The sequence below is a fragment of the Sus scrofa genome, chromosome 5, assembly GCF_054392235.1.
Source record: "Sus scrofa isolate SSC_HxYL_T2T_F1_AM1 chromosome 5, Sscrofa_HxYL_maternal_Yorkshire_Landrace_v2.0, whole genome shotgun sequence".
Lineage (NCBI taxonomy): Eukaryota > Metazoa > Chordata > Mammalia > Artiodactyla > Suidae > Sus > Sus scrofa.
Window position 1 is genome coordinate 75,394,562 of NC_139387.1, and position 23,538 is coordinate 75,418,099.

Below are 23,538 nucleotides of genomic sequence, written 5' to 3' on the forward strand. Positions count from 1 at the left end.
TTATACCCTGCTTCTCTAGTTCAGAAGGCCACTCCAGAACCTCAGGGGAGCTCTGTCACACAGTGGCTACAAAATTGGGTTCTCCAGTTAGAAGCCTTGGTTCAGTTTTGGTTCCATCACTTACAAATTGTCATCTCAGTCAAGTTACCTTTTTTTTTTCCCCTTTTGGTTACACCTGTGGCATCAGAAGTTCTTGGGCCAGGGATTGAACCCTCACCACAGCAGTGACTCAGGCCACTGCAGTGACAATGCCAGATCTTTAACCCACTGAGCCGCCAGAGAACTCCACAGGCAAGTTACTTTTGTGTCAGTTCCCTGAGCTGTCAAAGAAAAGTCCTAGTATAATGTAGTATAACTGCTGCATTAAAGAGAGGTTGTGCATATAAAGCACTTTGGGAGAAGCAGTCAACAGACATTAGCTACTACCCATACTTCTGTTACTACCACTGCCCTCATAGCCTCGAAGGCGAAGGACCCCAGGGAAACTTGGTATCCATAGACCCTGCCTATTGATTTAGTACCAGAGATGACATGCTAATTGTTTAAAAGTTCTGATGTGCATATATATCAAGTTTTAATCCTTCTGACTTGAGGAAATCCTTGTCCTTCCCTGAGCCAGGCCTAGAATCTAAGTCAGCTGAGGATGGTCAGATGGGCATTGCCTTTGTCATCAAGTTAATCATTCTCTGAGAGTAGGTCTTAGGTCAACACAGGATCATAGTCTATTTACTTTTAGATTTTCCTCACGAAGATAGTTTGGGTAGCTTTAATAAATGACTGTCAACGTGTATGGTGATGTCCAATTCTAATGCTATTTTTCAGCTTTACAAGTCATATATTTTGTGATTTCCTTTAGGGTGGAGAATGGGAAGGAAAAATACTTTTTTAGCAGTATTTGAAACAAAATATAGATTTTGGAACATTATGCTTAGACCTTATTCCTAGAAGTAAGAAGATAGAGAATATTTAGGATTAAAAATTTTTTGTGTGTGTTTGAGCCTTATAACCTTAAATTAGAATTGGAAATATCCATTTGAATATTCATGACTCTTTTCCCTTAAACACACAGATGGGCTCGCACACACATTTCCTGTGTACTAAAAATACTTAGAAAATGGGGATTTTTTATCTTACTAGCGGAATACAACCCTCTTGCTCACATGTGATATCTGAATACCATTCCCTTGTAAAAGATTTGAATTCTAAATAGAAGTTACTTTTTCACTTTTGACATTAAGTAAATTGTCTTGAATGTACATTTTTCTTCACAAGTCTTGATGGTTCCTATAGCGTCCATAGTCTTTGAAGGAGCACTGTGCAGGAGACCCTGGAAGCAGCAGGATGCTTTCTCTTTCTCCTGGCCGAGATGGTAGCCCCTCACCACATGTTTCTTTGAATACTTAATGAAGCTAGAGCACCAGCAGAACTGAGTTTTTGTGTTTATTTAATTTTGATAAGTCTAATGTATCAGACAGCTGGAATCCAGTGTGTTGGATGATTAAATACATAGACATACACATACTTAGCACGCCTACTTAGTTCTTTCTCCTGAGCCTGACAGAGTTGTAGTACTGAAACATACAAGTACATACACTTTTCTGCTTGTCCTTGGTCCTTTTTTAACTTTTGTTTTTGGGAAAACATCCATGGTCTAAAAATATGTCAAAAGGAATTTTTACTTTAAGAAAATAATGTGGAAAGGAGTTTCTGCTGTGGTGCAGTGGGTTAAGAATCCAACTGCGGTGGCTTGGATCATTGCAGAAATGTGGGTTTGATCCCTGGCCTGGTACAGTGGGATCCAGCATTGCCACAGCTGTGGCGTAGGTCAGAGCTGAGGCTTGGATTCAGTCCCTGGCCTGTGAACTTCCATATGCCTTGGGTGCAGCCGTTAAAAAAAAAAAAAAGAAAGAATGGGAAAAAATGAGATGTCATAATTGTGTGTGTTAACCCTAGATTTATAGTGTGAGCAATGGAGATAATGTCAGAAAAGAGCAGGCTAGTTATTCAAGTAAGAAAGAGACATCTGTCCACCTTGAGAATGTGCCACCCCAGCATTGGTAAGAGTTTAATGGCTTCAGAGATATCATTTATTTCATTTATTCTATTATTCATTCAGTGTTTCCTGAGAGGCTGCTCTGTGCTAAAAGCTGTAAATATTTTAGTGAACCAAACAAAATGCAAATCCACTCTTAGAGCATTTGTATGTTAGTTAAGGAGATCAATCAAGTGATCACAGATTTAAATATATTCTTTAAAGTTGTGACACATGCAAAAAAGTAGAAATACTACATAGTATTTTCTTATTTTATTTTATTTTATAATAATTTTTATTTTTTCCATTATAGCTGGTTTACAATGTTCTGTCAACTTTCTACTATATAGCAAGGTGACCCAGTCACACATACATGTAGATATTCTTTTTTCTCACATTATCTTGCTCCATCAGAAGGGACCAGACATAGTTCCCAGTGCTGTACAGCAGGATCCCACTGCTTATCCATTCCAAAGGCTATAGTTTGCATCTATTAACCCCAAATTCCCAGTCCCTCCTACTCCCTCCCCCTCCCTCTTGGCAACCACAAGTCTGTTCTCCATGTCCATGATTTTCTTTTCTGTGGAAAGGTTCATTTGTGCCCTATATTAGATTCCAGATATAAGTAAAATCAAATGGTATTTGTCTTTCTCTTTCTGACTTACTTCACTTAGTGTGAGAGTCTCTAGTTCCATCCATGTTGCTGCAAATGGCATGATTTTGTTCTTTTTTATGGCTGAGTAATATTCCATTATGTATATATACCACATCTTCCTAATCCAATCATCAGTAGGTGGACATTTAGTTTGTTTCCATGTCTTGGCTATTGTGAATAGTGCTTCAGTGAACATTTGGGTACATGTGTCTTTTTCAAGGGAAGTTTTGTCCAGATATATGCCCAGGAGTGGGATTCTGGGTCATATGGTAGTTCTATGTATAGTTTTCTAAGGTACCTCCATGTGGTTTTCCATAGCGGTTGTACCAATTTACATTCCCACCAACAGTGCAGGAGGGTTCCCTTTTCTCCACACCCCCTCCAGCATTTGTTATTTGTGGACTTATTAATGATGGCCATTCTGACTGGTGTGAGGTGGACCTCATGGTAGTTTTGATTTGCATTTCTCTAATAATCAGTGATGTTGAACATTTTTTCATTAAAGAGGATTTAAAGAAATGGAAAGATACTCCATGCTCCTGAGTTGGAAAAATTAATATTGTAAAAATGGCCATACTACCCAAAGCAATCTACAGGTTCAGTGCAATCCCTATCAAATTACCCATGACGTTTTTCACGAAACCAGAACAAACGATCCAAAAACTTAGACGGAACCACAAAAGACCCAGAACCGCCAAAGCAATCCTGAGGAACAAAAACCAAGCAGGAGGCATAACCCTCCCAGACTTCAGGCAATATTAAGTCACAGAACTCAAGACAGTGTGGTAATGGTACCAAAGTAGACATACAGACCAATGGAACAGAATAGAGAACCCAGGAATAAACCCAGATACCTACAGTCAATTAATCTTTGACAAAGGAGGCAAGAATAAAAAAATGGGAAAAAAGACAGTCTCTTCAGCAAGTGGTACTGGGAAAACTGGACAGCTGCATGTAAATCAATGAAGCTGGAACACACCCTCACACCACACACAATAATAAACTCAGAATGGCTTAAAGGCAAACCTAAGACAAGACACCATCAAACTCCTGGAAGAGAACATAGGTAAAACATTCTCTGACATCAGCCTTACAAATGTGTTCTCAGGTCAGTCTCCCAAAGCAACTGAAATAAAAGCAAAAATAAAGCAATGGGACCTAATCAAACTGACAAGCTTTGGCACAGCAAAGGGAACCATAAAAAACCAAAAAGACAACTTCCAGAATGGGAGAAAATAGTTTCAAACGATTCAACTGACAAGGGCTTAATCTCTAAAATATACAAACAACTCGTACAACTCAACAACCCAATTGAAAAATGGGCAAAAGACCTGAATAGACATTCCTCCAAAGAAGATATACAGGGGGCCAACAAACACATGAAAAAATGCACATAGTATTTTCTAAAAGACTACAACAAAAGGACCTTATTTAGAATGATCAGGAAAGGCATCGCAACATTGCTTTATTTACAACAGTTTAAAGCTTTAGGGTAACCTTATGATTTTTACAAAAATTTTAAAAAATTAATGCATGCTTTTAGTCTCTGCTGCAGTTCCTTTCCACAGGATATAATGAAGCCCTTTGTCATCTGGTCAGAAAAACTCAAAAGATTTCAAATTTGTAGATTTAAAGACTTAGATATTATCATTTGAACATAATTTACCTTTTTTTTTTTTTTTTTTTTTTTTTAAGTGCTTGAGTTTAAAGCATGGTAGCCAGAATGAGAATGCTGGCTCATGCCAGTTTTTTTCAAGTTTAGAAATCGTTACTGGAAAGCAGAGGACTTATATTTCATAGGACACAGGTGCCCCTCTAGCCCCCCTGCCCTCAATCTCTGAGCCTCTGGGAGCTAAACATCTTGTGGAGCATCCAGTCTTCTGCTCTGAGAGCATCAAGCCCTGTTCATAAAAGTGTGTGAGAATGCAGAGCATTCTACCTAACAGATACATATTATGATCACATTAGTATGAACAGTCTTTTTGTTCCACCTTATTTCCTTCCAGTGGGATTAATACTTCAATCATCATTGGTAAATTTGACATTCGGTTTTTCTGGATTCGTGTCATCTCTTCTCACCTTAAGGACAGATGTATAATATTATTAAGATTGTTTCCTTTTCTATAGTGCTATAATGGGCTGTATTTATAGATTATAGAAGTTTCCTAACACCTCTTAAATTCTTTCTCTTTACTTATCCTTTAAAGTCTTAACTGATATCTGTGTCAGGATTGATGGGGATTTTTGGCATAAGTAGCTGAGCAGTCTGAGAGCATTACAAATACAAACACATTTCTCAGAACTATGTAGGATCATTCAGAAGTCTAGTTGTAAGCAGTGTAAATTGTGCTTTTAAGGCAGTTTACTGATTTCTGCAGAAATCATTTTTCATCAGTGGAAAGATTAAAGAGAGTGTTGTTATGAAACATTTTATTGATAAACATATGGAAAGTACATTTTTAATATCCAAGATTTCTTAGATGTGACAGTTAAATTCACAGCCGTTTTCTCTTTGCCATTGTGTAGTCATTTTGGTATTGAAATCAGGCTCTGTCAAGAGGAACCTAGTAAGTTTCATTGTGGACTCCTGCTCTAATGTCAAGGGTTTGACTTTCCTTTGTTATGGTGACTGGTTATGAAATCAGTCACTTGACAGACCCTGAAGTGAGACTGCTGGAAATACGTCACGTCTGCCTTCCTGGTGACAGCTGGCTACAAAACAACCCACCAGAGCCTTTCTGCAATTGACAAGGGACTTCAAAGGCCAACAGGGCTGCCACTTCAAAGAGAGTTCTGCCATCTCTGGCTTGTTGAAAGAAGAAGTTAAATGGCTGTACCCTGCCGTAGCAGAAATCTCCATGTTTAGACTTCTCCTCCTTTTGATCTTAGAGAGATGTATGAAATGGGCTTTAAGCTAAAGGAATGATATAGTCTGCAGTAATGGCAACCCAATATTATTCTGCATTTCAGTCCACTTATTTGTGGAAATTACCCAAATATGTTCAAATACCAGCAAGTGTAAAAACTCAAATGTCTCAGACAGCAAATGTTCAAAAGAAGAGTCGAAACTCTGTATTGATGTAGCCACCTTCACAAATGAGAATAAGCCAGGTGGTGAATTAAAATGAAACTCTCAGTGTGTTTTAAAAGCTCTCCTTCAGTTTCTCCTTGTAATTTTTACCCTGTTCAGTAGATTCAAATTCTGAATGTTGATAGTAAGAATGACACAACTAAAACCTGTAATCTCAAGACCAGTTTGCATGGTTTAAACTGACATTTCTCTCTTTTTAGTAACTGTGCTTAAAATTTTATACTACCTTGTACCATTTAAAATCTTATTCCTCCGGCTTTGCTGGATACACTTTTGAAGTAATTACTTCATCTTTGTATTAAACAGACAAGCAAACAGAGATTCCAGAGTTTTAATAAAACTTTTGGCGGAAGATGAGAATATCAGGCATCGTGAAGAATCACAAAGAAAAGGCAGCAGCATGAGTTACTGCAGTTAGAATAGCATGACCTTTTCTTCATTACATGGTTTCCTTCTTATGTTGTTGTAGAGAAATAAAACTAAGCCTCCTTGAATTCTTTCGTACTGAACTTCTATTGTCTTAATTTCTCTGTACATGAAATAAAAAAGTTTGACTTGCCAGAAGCTTGAGTCAGTATAACTTCCTCTATAATTTTACCAGATGGGGTCAGTACACAACAACTAAAGAAATTCTGAAGGGAAACTGAAGCCCCCAGGAAGTAACCACATGCTGTGGTTATGATCAAAAAACATCCCTAGATTCATCAGTAGTTTGAAAAGTAGTTCCTAAAAAATAATATGCTTGTGGTTGTCATGTTTGTTTGCATAGTTTCTTCCTTTTGAAAACTTCTTTATAAAATAGTATGTGATTATATTATCCTGGAAGTTAAGGAAATATCTGTCTCTCTGAATTTCATCTTGATTTTTTTCCTTTTTATTCAACAAAAATACCACATTTGTGTTCAGAAGTTCAAAATCAAATGAAAAAATTAGCTGTATTGGAGAAGAAATAAAAACCTTGGCACACCCCAAAATGAACCACAGAGTTGAGTGCCAGAGTCTGTAGATACTGGTTTTCAAAGGAGTTGTGTTTTTGTACTTCTGTCTAAACCATCTAACCACTGCTGGACTGGGAAGTGCTTTTGGAATCTTGGTGGTGGATCTATAACAGATGATATTTAGTTTGCTTGTAATGAGTTCTTGGGGTGTTTGGCCCTTATACTGTTATCTCCTACTGAGAAGTTTGAATAACCAAGTTATTGATGATAGAGGCAGTTATCCAGGATGTGGCTGAAGGTGTCGTTGTGGAGCCAGATGGCTTCCCCCTGATTTTTATATGCAGTTTGTGTTCTCCTTGGCTGCACCTTCCTGGATGTTTTCAGTGAAACATATTTTCCTAGAGAAATGTTTACAGTAGGGTTTATCCTGCACAACAGATAGTTTTTGTGTGTGGCATGGCCCAAGCTCTGTTTTGGTCCCTTCCTCTTACCTCCATTCTCTTTAGTGAATGAATGAAGAGGCAGTGAGGTTTACTGTAAAGTGCACTGAGCCAGAATCACATGATATGGATTCTGTTTCTTCTTCTGTTTATTAGCTGTAATTTAGGGCGGGTCCTATAGTTTTTCCGGGTCTCACCTGTGTGGAGTGAATTATTACCCCCAAAAGTGTTTTAGTAGCCTACAAAGGTGGTACACAAATGTGAGCCTCATTATTATGACCAGAATTATTGTATGCACTCGTGGGCGCGCGCACGTGTGTGTGTGTGTGTGAGTATGAGAGAGAGGGTCCTTTGCTTGCCAGATATCAAGTCCCACACTTTTACTTTTCTCTTTTGGCTAATAGTAAACTTTTGACAAGATCAGATAACTGTTATTTGTTATTGTTTTCTTTGTAACCATTTTCAGGCGTTGATTGAAATGATATGTTTTCTCCACAAAATATATCTCTAATTAATGAAATAATCACCCTCTTTACCTCTAGGTAGCTGTTTGAATTTTTTTAGCAATGCAAACAAGGATTAAAATGTTCAGTTAAAATGCCAGTAAATTTTTATTTTTATTGTTGAAAACTTAAGGAAACAGTATGAAGCTGTTTTATTCAAATTATTCATTTGACCTTAGAGAAAAGGCTCAAGCCCTAAACACTCTGTTCCCTGTTGGTGACTTCATGCCAGCGAGTGGATTGCTATTTTTTTGTAATAAAGTAGAATTAATGTTTTTGTCACGTGAAATAACCAAGTAATTCACCTAAGGAGGAAATTTCTTTCCCAAACCTAGACAACTTACTTAGCTTTCCTAACATATACTGTATCCTATTATCTTGACTTTCTAGCCATGCAGAAAAAAAATTTTTTTTTCAGGAGAGAACTTATCAGAGCTCAAAGTTCAAAGAAAAGCTTGTGATTCCTCCTTATTTTGTATTTCTTTTCCTGACTTAACTCACCAAGGTGCAGAAGAGTATAAAATGATGGTTGCCATGTCTCCTTGGTACTGCTGCTGGAAAAAGAAAATATGATGTCATTTAGATGATCTCTGTCCTCCTTTCTTTCAGGAGTAGAAAAAGAGCAATGGGGTTTATGTGGATCCAGGAAATTATCAATTTTATATTTCACTTGGTTCTACCGCAACCTGTTTGTTGCTAAAATAAACAAATTACAGGAAACATTAATCAAGTAATAGTCTTCTGAAAAAAATAGTTTTCAGTATTTAATTCAGATTTTTAGCTTTTAGTTTTGATACTCTGTCACCAGAAATCACCTAATAGAACTCGCAGTGAGATAAACATTGGCTGTTCCCAAAGCCTCTTCCATCCTTAGTGACTCAGATGTTGAGAGTCCTACCAGCAGGGGGATGTTTGCTTTGCTGTGAAAATTTTATTTTTCACCCAGATTTTATTTTATTTTATTTTATTTTATTGGTCTAATCGGAGCTGTAGCTGCTGGCCTACGCCAGAGCCACAGCAATGCCAGATCTGAGCCACGTCTGCAACCTACACCACAGCTCATGGCGACACCGGATCCTTAACCCACCGAGCAAAGCCAGGGATTGAATCCACAAACTCATGGTTCCTAGTTGGATATGTTAACCACTGAGCCACAACGGGAACTCTGTCTGATTCTTCAGGCTTATTATAGGATTTATCTACCCAAGCCCTCTGAGATTTAAAAAAAAAAAAAAAAAAAAGGAAAATTAAGATGGCTTGAAAAAGAAGCATTTCTGTCACGTTGTTGTGTTTCCACTTTTTTAAAATTTATCTTCCCAGCATAATATTACTAGAAACTGAAAGGCAGCTGCTATGAAGGAATACAGCCAATCAATATGAATTTGGCTGCCCTGCAAGTCAGCTTTTCTGGGTGGGTACTTGTAAGCCACATGTGTTATTAAGCATTGTTCAGTGTCCTGTGGGAATGTGAAGCATATTTTGAGGTTGTTAAAAACATTTTGTAAATTCCCCATGCATGGAGCACATTCACTATTTAAAGTGTCATTTGCTGATTTTATTTGACATTGTTGAATTATTGGAGAAATCCAACAATATATAAAAAGTCAAATCTAGTGACCCCCCCCCCCAAAGCTGAACTATGGAAATACGGTTTCTGTGGTTTCTTCTTCAGTACTGTGTCTGTAACTTCTCATATTTGGGTTCTTGATAAAGTCAGGAATAAAAGATAAAAATAGTGGCAATTCCTAAGTTTAACTACTGTCATCATTAGATTACCTCAAAAATCACTTATATCTTATTTCACTAAATAGAACAGAAAGTTACCATTAACACTATCAGTCATATATGTATTTAAATGGGCACTTAAAAAATTTAAAATTTAACTTCTTATTTTAGCAGCATCTGATTAAAGTGCCTACCCTCTTCAGAGGACCTGGGGAGGGGGGTTCTTTTTACTGTACCTCTCATCCTGGATTTTACCAGCCTCCAAAAGAGCCCTGATCATCTGCTCTGTACTGTCAGTCCTGTGTTGTTTACTACTTTCTTGCCTTTCCCAGATTCACCTCTTCTTACCCCTTCTGCATTTCCTCCTAGGTCCCCAGAATTCACAAATTCATCTACCTTCATTTATTTACCCATTCAGCAGATACTCATTGAGTGTCTACTTTGTGCCAGGCCCTTGCACAAACATTAATTTCCTCCTTAAATCATTTCCCCTTTCTTTGCTGGAAGTATAATCTGGCCTCCCCCCTGGAAACTCACAGCAGCCCTTTCTGGTGATTAGTATGTGTTTATTCTGAACTTAAGGTTGGAGGGAGGACTCTCATCCATCTTGTTTGCTGTTACACCTTCAGACACTACCCCATCACGCTCTGCTTCTTCGAGGCGCATGCCATTCAGCTGTACTGCCGAGGCTTTTCAGGGAAGGCTTTTACTGCCTCACTGACTTCAGCATCTGTGTAGAAAACCCATTGGTCCATCCTCTCAGTGGTTCCTGCCACCACTGCCTGTCTTCATTCTGTATCTGGCAACCTGGATCCTCCAAACCCACCCCATATAGCATCCTCTGATCACAGTTGCCTGTCATTTTACTTTTTACATTCCCTCTGCAGCTATCTTTCTACATCATTTGAGCTGCTTTGTCCCTTTTTACTTTATGCTAATCCATTGGCCCCTCTCTGTTAAGCTTAGATTCCTCAGTCCATTATTTTAGTCATGCTGGTTTTTTTTTTTTTGTTTTTTTGTTTTTGTTTTTGTTTTGTATTTTTTGCCTTTTCTAGCCGCACCTGCAGCATATGGAGGTTCCCAGGCTAGGGGTCTAATCAGAGCTGTGGCCACTGGCTTATGCCAGAGCCGCTGCAACACGGGATCCAAGCTGCATCTGCGACCTATACCACAGCTCATGGCAACGCCAGATCCTTGACCCACTGAGCAAGGCCAGGGATCAAACCCGCAACCTCATGGTTTCTAGTCGGATTCATTAACCACTGAGCCACGACGGAAACTCCCGTTTACTTTAGTCATTCTCATTTTAACATTCTAAATACTACTGCTCCTCTATTTAGTTAAATCCTTTGGTACCTTCTTGTTGTTTTGGTGATAAAATCCAAAAATGGGCTGCACAATCCTTCTGCATCTGGCCTCTTCCTCCCTTCCTGTCACATATGCACCCTTCTTCCCCTTGTTCTCAGGGCTTGTGATACTTTGGTCTTTTTAATCCTCTGTTAGAGGCACATGTTTTCCCATCTCAGGGTACTAAACATGTTTGCCCTGGAGTTGGGATGCTGTTTTCCTCCCCCCCTGCTCGTGACTTTCTTAGGGAAACTTTCTCTAGGCCCACAAAACATAGATCAGGATTTCTTGTCACTTACTCTTATGGATTCCTGTACTTTCTTACATAAAACTATTCATGATTTGTGATTATACGTTATTAATCAGTGACTTGATCTTTGTGGTCTCTAAGCTCAAGGACAACAGGGAAGCATGTGTATTTCTATTAAACCCTCCTGGTGTAGCACACAGTACCTGGCACATGGAGGGGATTAAGTAATTGGGGGGCAGGAGGGAAGGATTGAAAGATGCAAAAGTGGGCATGGGAGCACTCCCTGGAGGGATTTGTTAGATATAACTGCAGAAAGCTCTGTTAGGACTTCTGCACCCTGCTTCATTGAGCAAAATAGTGTTGACTGTGAATACAGTAAATACAGAGTTGGAATCCCAGCTCTGCTTCCTCTGGCTGTGTGATCTGGAATAAGACACTTAAAATCTCTAAACATGTTTCCTCTTCTGTAAAATTGAAGATAATAATAATACCTTATATCCACCTCATAGGATCATTGTGAGGATTTTAGTACTTAGAACACTTCAAATTATTCAAATAATATAACTTACTATTATTATAGTTATTTTTGTAATAGCTATAGCTATTTCATATCCATAAAATACTGTACAATTGATGAATATTGAAGAATAACCATGCATTAGCAAAAAAAAAATAACTTATTGGGAAGATAAGAAGTAACGTAAATACTAGCATAACTCTCTTGGGAATTCTGTAAATTCAGATTCTCATTAGTAGTGGTTGTGAGGTACCTAAAGTGGCTTATTTGCCAAGTATAGTGGGGTGTAAGCTTGTAGGTATGTAGGTGGTTCTCATTAGTCCTTCAAACATGCTTCTCAGCTCAGGAGCTAGGTAACTTTTTTGTAATCATAACAGAGTGGTGTGGGGTTTTTTTTGGTGGGGGTAGGCTCCTTTCTTTTAGGGCTGCACCTGCAGCATATGGAGGTTCCTGGGCCAGGGGTCCAATCAGAGCTGTGGCCACCAGCCTACTCCAGGGCCGCAGCAATGCGGGCGGGATCCGAGCCTCATCTGCAACCTACACCACAGCTCATGGCAATGCCAGATCCTTAACCCACTGAACGAGGCCCGGGATCAAACCTGCATCCTCATGGATGCCAGTCAGGTTCATTAACTGCTGAGCCACGATGGAAACTCCAGCAGAGTGGTTCTAAATCTAGAATTGTGTTGACATCAGGAAACTGGTGTTCTTATATGAAATTCTGGCTTACACAGTGAAGGCTTAGCCTCTAGATAACCTTCTTTTTGTACCTCTCCTTTTTTCTTCTAGTCATTCCCCCCCCCCCCTTTGGAGACATCTGCCTCTTATCTTCTCAAGAAGGTATAACAAGATTTTCCATTAGCATCTTGGAAACTACAGAAAGTTTTGCTCTTGATCATGGAACAGAAGAAGGTGGGACACCTGAAGGTGTAGTCTTTGCCAGCACCTGAGGCATCCAGTTGCTTTGCTTTTTTAAGGAAAATGGGTCTGTAGTAAAGCCATAATTTGTTCCCTTCTTATTCTGATTAAAAGTTTATTAGCTTGTGATTTAAGCAAACCATCTGGTCCTGCTGGCACTGCACTCTTTCAGGCCCTGTGCTTTTTTCTCCTTAATGTGTTAGTGGAGGCAGTTAGGTTACGTATTTGAATCCCAACTCTGGTCTTTTTTTTTTTAATGTCTTAAAACATACGCTTTTGAAAATCATACTGTGACCTGGAGCGTATTTTAAAATTGTGGAGAATTTCTTCATTGTTTGATGTGGTATGTATGCTTCTTCTACTCAGCTTTCATTACCTTCATTTCTCAGTGACTCTACAACCGCTGCTGTGTGATGGGCATAGAATGGGGTGGATATCCAAGGGGAGATAGCTGAATGTCTCTGGGATTGGGGAAGAGTAACAGAAAGTGAAGAATTTCATTTTGGCTTTGAATCGGTTTCCTGGCTTGCAGCCAGAGCACAAATCAGGTGATTATTTAGAAATCCTGGTTTATGGTATCATTCTTGAATTAAATGCTAAAATGCTTTAAAACCTATTTGGATGTATGTATGATCTGAGGTAGAAATACCTTTGAGGCTCTGCCACTCAATGGATGGGGAAATTAAGCAATCTTTAAGAAAATTATGTTTTACTAACACAAAAAATTCTATAAGTTTAAGAGTAGAATGAAAGGTAAAATATGTCTGCAACCATGGCAGACTAGATGCTGGGAAAATAACTTCCACAGAAACAGTTGAAGATGGGTGATAAAATATGCATTCATAAGTTAGCAAGAAAGCTGAAAATTCTCAAGTCAGAGGATGAATAGAAAGGGAATTCAAAGATAAGTACTTGATAAGCTGTTGAACTTGAATGTTGGTTTTTGTATATTGGCAGGACGAAAGACAAGGTTCATGGTAGCCCAAGTTGGAGAGTCTAATAGATGACTAGTACTCACCCCTTTTTATGAAAAGAATCCACAATGCCCAAAATTGGCCCTTTGAAAGCACTAAGAAAATTGGCCTTTGGTGAGACTTAGAAGAGAAAAAGAAAGAAGGCACAGTGAGCAACTTTTGGAGTGATAAAAGGCTCATAGCTATAAATCCTGCAGGTATTAAAAGAGTCAAGGGTGTCTTTGCCAGTACATTTGAAAATTTAGACTAAGTGAGCAAATGCCAAGAAAAACGGAACTTAGCAAAAGTAGCTAAATATGAAAAAGAAAACCTGAAAAAGAGTTGGTAATAAAATTTTTTCCCACAAATTTCAAGCCCAGAGAGTTATGTTGGTGATTTTTTAATAAGCATACAAGGACCAAATAATTTCAGTCTTACAGGAACAGCTTCATAAAATAAAAAAGGACATATTTTAGGGCTATCATAACTTTATATCAGAATTTGACAAAGCTAATACAAGAAAGGAAAACTTTAGGCCTGTTTCAACCATGAACATACATACAAAAATTCTTAAAATATTTCCGATCCAAAATTAGTGTATGTGAAAAAGGAGGATATGCTTGAAGAGGTTAGGTTATTCTAGGAGTTCATGATTGGTATCATTAGAAGACTAATTACTGTAGTCTGGCACATTAAAATATGATTGGAGAAAAGTCGTATCATTATCTCAAGAAATGCAGAAATTTTACATTAATTTACAGTTTAAAAAATTCTTAACTAGCTAGCAGTAGATGGGAATTTCCTTAGCCTGTTAAAGGATGCTATTGGGTAAAACTTTTAAAGTATTCTTTTTATGATCAGGAATAAGATAGAGGGCATGCTGTCAATATTTTCATAGACTTTCTTGTCCGTGAAGTAAGGCAAGTAAGAGAAATAAATACTTAAGAATTGGAAGGTAAGAGAGAAAACTGTCATTAAGATATGATATAGTTGTCTACATAGTAAGTAAAAAATATCCATAAAGAGTATTTAAGTAGGCTACTAGACACAGAATCAATATACGGAAACCAATTGCATTTCTATGGTCTGCGCAAAAATGAAAATTAAAAAAGACCCTATTTAATATAACATTAAAAGGGTATAAAGTACCAAGGAATAAATATTATTAGAATGTTCAAGATAATTATGGTGAAAATTATAAAGCTTTTTTGAAAGATATTGAAGTGTTAAATGTGTCTCTTTCATGAATTGTTCTAGAGTAGTGTCTGGACTGTGGTAGACTCAGAAATTCAAGAAGATGCTCTTGAAAAGAGTATACCTTTTTCTTAGATATCACACCTCATAAAGCTATAACAATTATGACAGCGTGGTTTCATTGTAGGAATAGGCAAACCAGTGGATCATAATAGAAAGCACAGAAACATACCCATGCTTATGGGGATACCTGATGAATCTCAAAAGTGACTATAGAATGGATTTTTCAATGAATGGGTACTGAGACATTGGATATCCCTATAGTGAAGAATGAATAGGACCCCTACCTCACACCATAACAAAATCAACTCCAGGTAGATTAAAGACTAAATGTGAAATGCAATACTTCAAACTTTTGGAAAGCTTCTCAGTCAGGTATTGAATAACAAACACAGAATAACAGTAGCAAATTGTGACTATTTTGATATGTTAACTCGTGATGGGCCATGAGGTGCCCAGATAATCTGGTCAAACTTTATTTTGTGTGCTTATCAGGGTTCTCCAGAGAAACAGAGCCAATAGGATATATACTGAAAACAGTGTGCATGTGTATATACACATACATATATTGAATTCAGTATATATCTAATTGATTCCCTGGAGAACCTGACTAATACTAATACTAATTAATAAGCATTTATTTCTCAGTGGGGCGTTAGTATAGTTAGCTTTGTTTTAGTTGTTGGCTGAGGTGTCTGTGCCTTACATGGCTCATTCAAGGACCCAGCTGAGATGCAGCAGCTGCTCAGAATTTTGTTTTTTTGGCAGTGGTGGAAATGCAACCCGCATGCTGTAAGCCTCAACTTGTGTCTGGGCTGTTAACATCACACTGCGCAAAGCAAGTGACACAGCCATGCCAAAGTCAAGGGTCAGAGAAGTGTACTGTGCCCACCATGAGGTCATAGCAAGGATGTAGATGTATGTATACAAATACTATAGAAGAATGATGATTGGAACCACCAATTTCATCTGCTACTGATGGCAAAATAAAAGCAGGAAATATCACTTGATCTTGGCTATAGGAAAAGATTTCTTTCTTGTTTTAAATTATTTTTTTCCATTATATCTGGTTTACAGTGTTCTGTCAATTTTCTACTGTACAGCAAAGTGACCCAGTCACACGTACATATATACATTCTTTTTCTCACATATCTTCCATCATGCTCCTTCGTAAGTGACTAGATACAATTCCCAATGCTATACAGCAGGATCTCATTGCTTATCCATTCCAAAAGCAATAGATTGCATCTCTTAACCCCGATTCCCAGTCCATCCCACTCCCTCCCCCTCCCATTCCCCCTCAGCAACCACAAGTCTGTACTCCAAGTCCATGAGTTTCTAGGAAAAGATTTCTTAAGCAAGATATAAAAGTTACATAAAAGTGTAGTAAATTTGATTATATTAATTTAAGATATTTCTGATCATCAAAAAACCATAATGAAAGTAACACATAAGCCACACATTGGGAGAAGAAATTTGCTGTGCATGAAATTGATGAAAGTTATCTAGAATATTTGTTCATTTGTATGTTTGAAACACCTCCAAATCAAGAAGAATAAGAAAAACAAGCCGGTGGGGGTCGGGGGAGTGTGTGCAGAGATTTGACTGAGGCTTTCAAGGAAGAAGCAGCACAAATGCCCCCAAAACAAATGAAATGTTTAATTACTGTTATCATTATTGATGTGATAAAAGAATCTGGTAAAAGCCGAGAAATTGATAATGAAGTAATCTGAACCCACTGATCAGTGTTACAGCTAAATGTGAAAAGGACAATCATTGGGTGTCTCTTTGTGTGATATAGTGTAACCCATGGAGTACTGTGGTCAAAAAGACAAAACAAACTCAAACCTCATGGAAGCTTTATACATAACTTTCAGGTTAAAGGAATCATAAAAAAAAGTCAGGAGTTCCTATCGTGGCTCAGTGGAAATGAATTCGACTAGGAACCATGAAGTTCGGGTTGGATCCCTGGCCTCACTCAGTGGGTTAAGGACCTGGTGTTGCCGTGAGCTGTGGTGTAGGTTGCAGACACGGCTTGGATGCTGCGTTGGTGTGGCTGTGACATAGGCCGGCAGCTACAGCTCCAGTTCAACCCCTAACCTTGGAACTTCCATATGCCGTGGGTGCGGCCCTAAAAAAAAAAAAAAGTCAACTGAATCCAAAATGTGGGGCATTCTGTAGGACAAGTGGCCCATTTTTGTCAAGAAGTTAATGGTATGACACTGATGTATGTAATGACTGGTCATTGGGGACTTGCTGTATATAGCACAGGGAACTCTACCCAATATTCTATGATAATCTACGTGGGAAAAGAATCTGAAAAAGGATGGATGTGTGTACATGTGTAACTGAATCACTTTATTGTGCAGCAGAAACCATCACAACCTTAAAAATCAACTCTACTTCAGTAAAACCTTAAAAATGAAAAAAAAAAAGTTAATGGCATGGGAACTTTAAAATGAAAAGCAATAGGGCAATTGTCCAAGCACCTTTCCATCAAAAGAATATTCTTCCCTCATTGAATTGCCCTGGCACTCTTGTCAAAAATCAATTTACCATGCAAGTTAGGGTTTATCTCTGGATTCTCAGTTCTTTTTTATTGGTCTCTTTGTCCATCCTTATGCCAGTACCACCCTGAAGTTCTAATAATTTTGAAGTTAAGAACTATGAGTCCTTCAACTTTGTTTCTTTTTTCAGATTACTTTTCTTATTTTGGCTCTCTTTCATTTTCATTGAGTTTTAGAGTCAGCTTGTCAGTTTCTGACAAGAGAGCTTTTACAGGGATTTTGTTGAGCCTGTAGATCAGTTTAGAGAGTATTACTATCTTAAGTCTTTTGATCCATGAACGTATCATCTTTATTTAAATCTTTATTTCAACAATCTTTTGTGATTTCCAATATACATGTGTTGCTTTTTTTTTGTTAAATTTATACCAAGGTATTTCCTCTTTTTTTGATGCTATTGTAAATGTAATTGTTTTCTTAATTTCATTTTTGGAATAAACATTGCCTATATAGAGACATACAATTGATTTTTGTATGTTGACCTTGTATCCTGCAACTTTTGTATACTTGTTTACTTTTTAAAATGAATTCCTTAGTATTTTTCTATATATAAAATTATATCATCTTTAACTAGAGGAAGTCTTCCTCTCTAAGGTGGATGCCTTTAAATTTTTTGTGGCTTTTTACTGCTATCAACTGTACTACAATATTAAATAGAAGTTGTGAGAACAGATACTGATCTTGTTCTTGATCCTGGTCTTCAAGAGTAAGCAGTCAGCCTTTTTTTTTTTTTTTTTTTTTTGGTCTTTCTGTCTTTTTAGGGCTGTACCCACGGCATATGGAGGTTCCCAGACTAGGAGTCTACTCAGAGCTACAGCTGCCAGCCTACACCACAGCCATAGCAATGCCAGATCCGAGCCATGTCTGTGATCTACACCACAGCTCACCGCAACGCTGGATCCTTAACCCACTGAACGAGGCCAGGGATCAAACCCGCAACCTCATGGTTCCTAGTTGGATTTGTTTCCACTGCGCCATGATGGGAACTCCCCAGTCAGTCTTTATTATTAAAGATTATGCTTTTTTAACTCTGGAATAAAGAGTCTGTAAGTGTGTGTTTTGCTTTTAGCTGTGGAATATATACATATACCTTTTTTCATATGATATTTCACATTGCTCATTCATGAAATTTAAAAGTGGTTACACGCAATACAAAGCATTGTTAAATTATTTTTCCTATAATTTCTAAATAGTCTTTAAGTAACTTACGATCTTTTGCCAAGTAGGCCAAAAGTACCTTCCTAACATGATTGTGAAGTCTTTCTGCAGTTAACAGTGCTGAATCTATTGGATAGCCATATTGATAAAAGTGGGTCTGACCATTATACCATATTAAAAAATCAGTCACATATAAGTTGTATACTTAAATGTGAACATATAATCCAATAAAGGATTTAGAAGAAAGAGTAGAATAATATTCTCATGACCTTGAGGTAGCCAAAATTTTCTTATTCATTATACAAAAAGCCCTGAACGTAAACATGTATGTAGGAAAAATTTTGTTAAACTCCACTAAAATTTAAAACTTCTGCTTATCAGAAGTGGCTTCAGTAAATTTTGCTGTTTTTCACAGTGGAATATCAAACATTTATGAGAATTAAGGAACTGCAATTTTACCCAACAATGTAGGTGAATCTTAGAGACATAACACTTGTAGGGAAAAAAATCTGTGCTTAAAATTATATACTGTGTAATTCCATTTGTATAAATAGGCATGACAAATCAAGAGTGTTAGAATAATGGTTCCGCTTTATCCAGAAAGGGGACATGGGCAGAGTTTGGGAGTCCTGATGATATTCTGGTTATTGCTCTTTATGTAGGTTTGTTCACTTAGAATTCTTTAGACTGCTCATTTATTGTTGGTGTATTTTTCTATACTTACGTGGTATTTCAATAAAAGGTTGCCAGAATTTTTGAACACATGAGATATGTGTAGAGTAGGCTTCCCTTTGTATAGAAAAAGGAAAATAGTTTATTTATACATGCTTGCTTGTGTATATATAAAATATCTCTTTAAGGTGTACAAGAAATTGATACAGTTGCTTGCCTGGAGCAATGAAAGCAGGATGGGAGGGAGATTTTGTGAGATAGGCTTAAGTTCATAGAAGGTAGATGCATCTTACGCTTTATTAGAGCTTCTGTAAATGGTGTTGTTGATTACTGATTTTGTGTTATGAGAACATACAATGGGTATCATTTCAATCTAGTTTTAGATAATGTTTTACTTGAATTAAACTGATAATATGGAATCAACCTTATTGATACTTTTCAAAAAGGCAGGCTGCAGTCTTTGTTCATGTAAAGCTTGCAGATATGTGAATACATATCCAAAGAGGTCTGCATAATTACCGTAAATTCCCACAGCAGCTGGGGCTGCCTGGATGCTGTTAGCTGAGAACATTAACTTGATCATGCCTGAAAAGATACACAAAGTAAAAAAATTCAAGTGGGAGTTCCTGTCGTGGCTCAGTGGTTAACGAATCCGACTAGGAACCATGGGGTTGCGGGTTCGATCCCTGGCCTTGCTCAGTGGGTTAAGGATCTGGCATTGCTGTGAGCTGTGGTGTAGGTTGCAGACGCTGCTTGGATCCCGCATTGTCGTGGCTCTGGTGTAGACCAGCAGCTACAGCTCCGATTAGACCCCTAGCCTGGGAACCTCCGTATGCCGAGAGAGCAGCCCAAGAAAATGGCAAAAAGACAAAAAAAAAAAAAAAAAAAAGGAAAAAAAATAATTCAAGTGCCGAAAAACTAAGTGTATCTGTTTACTGTCCATGTTTAACAGCTGTTACCAGTCTACCTACACCCACCTCTACTTCCGAAAAGGATTTTAACAAAGATTTTTTCTTGTCAATTGGCAAACTGACATAAACTTTTGTGATTGGTGTACTCAACGGTATTATTATCTGGTTGAGGTTGCTTTTAGGTAATAACAGACACTTTTGTCAGCATATTTTTTGCTTCTGAATTAAAATGAACTTTTTTTTTTTTTTTAATACTTGTGATCTTGGAACCACCCAGAGTAAGTGGAAATAACTCCAAGTACAGAACTTGCTCTCTTGGTGTCTTGTGTTGTAGCATTCTGTCTTCTTTCCCTCTGTTGCTTTTACAGGTCTTTTAAAAGCATCTGTCTTTTCTCTATCTGGTCACATAGTTTTCTTTTTGTCTTCCTGCCATCCTTGAAAAAACTCTACCTACATGGCTTTAGAGCACAAAATTATCTGCTTGAATTCTAACTGTTTCTTTAAGAAGAAATTCTTTGTAGTGGTATAAACAGAAGAATATTACTTTGGACGAATAAAAATGACTCATTTATGTTTATACTGCATCTGTTACTAGTCAAGTTTATAACTTTTATTTCCTAAAATCTTTCTATAAATACTCTGATTTCATTCCTTATGTTTTTATCTGCATTATATTAATATTTCCATTGGAGTTTCAGCACCATTTCCAAATAAATTACTTAAGGGATTGCCAGTGCCAGAGTTACTTTTTGAACTGATGTCCTAACCCTCATTCTGATGAAAACTGAGGATTATAGTCGGGAGAAGATGAGAGGTGTATTTCTTTTTTTTTTTTTTTTTTTGTCTTTTTTGCTATTGCTTGTGCCGCTCCCACGGCATATGGAGATTCCCAGGCTAGGGGTCTAATCAGAGCTGTAGCCACCAGCATACGCCAGAGCCACAGCAACGCAGAATCCGAGCGGCATCTGCAACCTACACCACAGCTCACGACAACGCCGGATCGTTAACCCCTGAGCAAGGCCAGGGACCAAACCCGCAACCTCATGGTTCCTAGTTGGATTCGTTAACCATCGCGCCACGATGGGAACTCCGAGAGGTGTATTTCTTTACCTGCTATAAATGTATGGTCTGGAGAGAGCACAGAATTTTTGCTGTGTGCATCTTCAGTTTTGTGGGCGCAGGTGTTGCCCTTGCCCAACTCCTCTGACTGACTGGGCTTGATCCAGATGTTCAGTTTTTGTGTTTTCCATGTTTATCACAGGTGGAGGAGTTACTGATGGCCATGGAGAAAGTAAAACAGGAGCTTGAGTCCATGAAAGCGAAGCTGTCCTCAACGCAGCAGTCACTGGCAGAGAAGGAAACTCATTTAACCAACCTTCGGGCTGAGAGAAGGAAACACTTAGAGGAAGTTCTGGAGATGAAGTAAGCTTTATAATATTGTTTTTCAGGCTTGTTCTTAGTAGAAATACTTGTCCTCATTGCTTTCATCTTCTGGTCCTGTTTATTACCTCTGACCCACTTAGCCTAATTTTAATGCTAACTGGTGTTTCTCACTCCTTAGAACAAATTTGGAAAAATCCTGGTCAAATAGAAACTTTTTTTTTTTTTTTTTTTTTTTTTTTGCCCCTCTTCATCAGATTTTAGTCTCCTAGAGTGTATGTGTCTGTCTCCAGTTGTATCTCTGAAATTCCTAAAACCTTCTGGAAAGTTGAGACAAGTTGTTGTGCTTACTAAGTTGACTGTTGCTCCTGAGATTCTGTGATGGCTAGGCAATTTGAAAAACATTTTTTTATTATAAACATTTCCAAAGGTCCACAAAAGTAGAGAGAATAGTATAATGAACCTCCTTATACCGACCCTCATATTTAACGATTAACATTTGCCACACTCCAGTCAGTCTTTACGGAATTGTTATTTTTTAGCAAAACCTTGCTTTGCATCCATTTCCTGCTTTCCCCACATCTTGTGGCTTCTTTGAGATAGTCTGATGTGAAGCATGTATGCATATTCTGTACATAATGCATCTGCTTCTTTTTCTTTGTCTGTGACTTTGAAAAGTTCTGTTCCTTCTCTTTAGAACAAGTTTGTCTCTTTTTTTACATGCCATGGTACTTTCTCCCCTACTCTCCCCACCCCCATGTGATTACCTTCCTCTCATTTTATTGAAACCAGGTCTGTGCTGGGACCCTGCTGTTGCCTTTATTACTTCAGTAGTTACCTGTGTTTTTGTTGTCTTATCTTCTGACTCAGAGGAGATATGCTTTCTCCTTCATCGCGGCCAACTTCTTTCTATCACAGATTTAAGCACTGGTTCCCTCCTCTGCAATCATTCTTTATTAATTTTCTCCCACATAATCCTTACTTTCTGTTAGTTCCCTCTTCTCTGCATAAATCCACAGTCTTTATGACATAAAGTAAACTTTTCTGAGCCTACCTAATGCTTCAAGCTAACATCTCCTCTTCTTTTCTGATACTTTGGACCATCAGTAAATGCCAAATGCCACAAGTACAGAGTAGCAAAGGATCTTGCTGTGACATCTCAGCATGAATTTTCATGGTGCACGACTATTGTAAAGTCAGGACTGTAGCCCAGGAGTTGAGGAAACAAATGTTGGGGTGTCACCTGTGCTTGTGGATGATTAGGCCATGGTGGAAGGTTAAGAGATCCTAATCTTTTAGAAAAACATTACAGATGATACACTGGAAGCCAGAAATAGGTTGATATGCAGGGATATTAGGCAGAAGTTAAGGTTCTGAGTATCGTGATAAGAAAAATGTTTACTTCTCAGGAGCAGGTGAGTGGAGGAGGAATAAGTCAAGTCTCATTACTGGTGATGAGAAAATAGAGGGAGGATGGATATAATGTTGGGGAAAACAAGGTACCAGGTGTGATACTCCTAAGCACTCCAGGCCCTGCTAAAGCAACAGGATATGAGTTTTGCTTCCTTCTCTCCACATGCCAGGATCTTAACTTGTCAGGCTTTTCCCACTCAGTTCAAATGTCTATAGCACAATCGTGGTGGATTTGTAAAGGAATTTTCCTTTATTATTAGGACTTTGAAAAGATATGGATGAATTTTTTTTTTAATCTTGACTTTAAACCATGAAAAGGGAATTGTGTGATTTATTATTATTATTGTTATCATTGTTATGGAACTACAATACTAAACTTTATTATGGAATTCCCTTGCCAACCCAGGGTGGAGATTACCTTTCTGAAAAATACACTCATTAGCAAAACTTTTTGGTAAGACCAAACACTCAAGCACAATGCAGCATGGAATAAGTAATTAAAGTATTTAGAGAATTTATAAGTGGTATAGAAATGTAATGAATCAACATTAAATAAAAGTTCCAGAAGCAAGGTGTTAAAACCTGGCTTTGACACATGGTTTCTGTCTTAAATCTTCTTCATTTGCTCGGGAGATGTTACTGTGGCGTCATGATGTTCTTAGATTTTCTACAAGTATTGTGTTGTACAGATTTAATGACTTAAAGTTTTTAAAGTAGTCCTTGCTTTAGTTTGCACTTAAATTTCTCCTTGTTGTCTTTCATTTTCATGTCTTAGTAAAGTGGTTTTTTAATACCTTCCTTTTAACAAATTATCTCC

General features: G+C 37.8%; 1 protein-coding gene across 29 annotated transcripts in view; it reads left to right on the top strand.

Moving 5' to 3' along the window:
- The window catches only part of ERC1 (ELKS/RAB6-interacting/CAST family member 1), a 359,940-nt gene that overhangs the window by 156,257 nt on the left and 180,145 nt on the right, over positions 1 to 23,538 (top strand). For all 29 annotated transcript variants that reach the window (XR_014804001.1, XR_014804004.1, XR_002344313.2 and 26 more), the window contains one exon: positions 21,190 to 21,350. Coding sequence is in view for 15 of the 29 variants with exons in the window: in XM_084957042.1 (XP_084813168.1) it covers positions 21,190 to 21,350 (161 nt within the window). In the remaining 14 variants the exon portion in view is untranslated. The remainder of the gene's footprint in view (positions 1 to 21,189; positions 21,351 to 23,538) is intronic.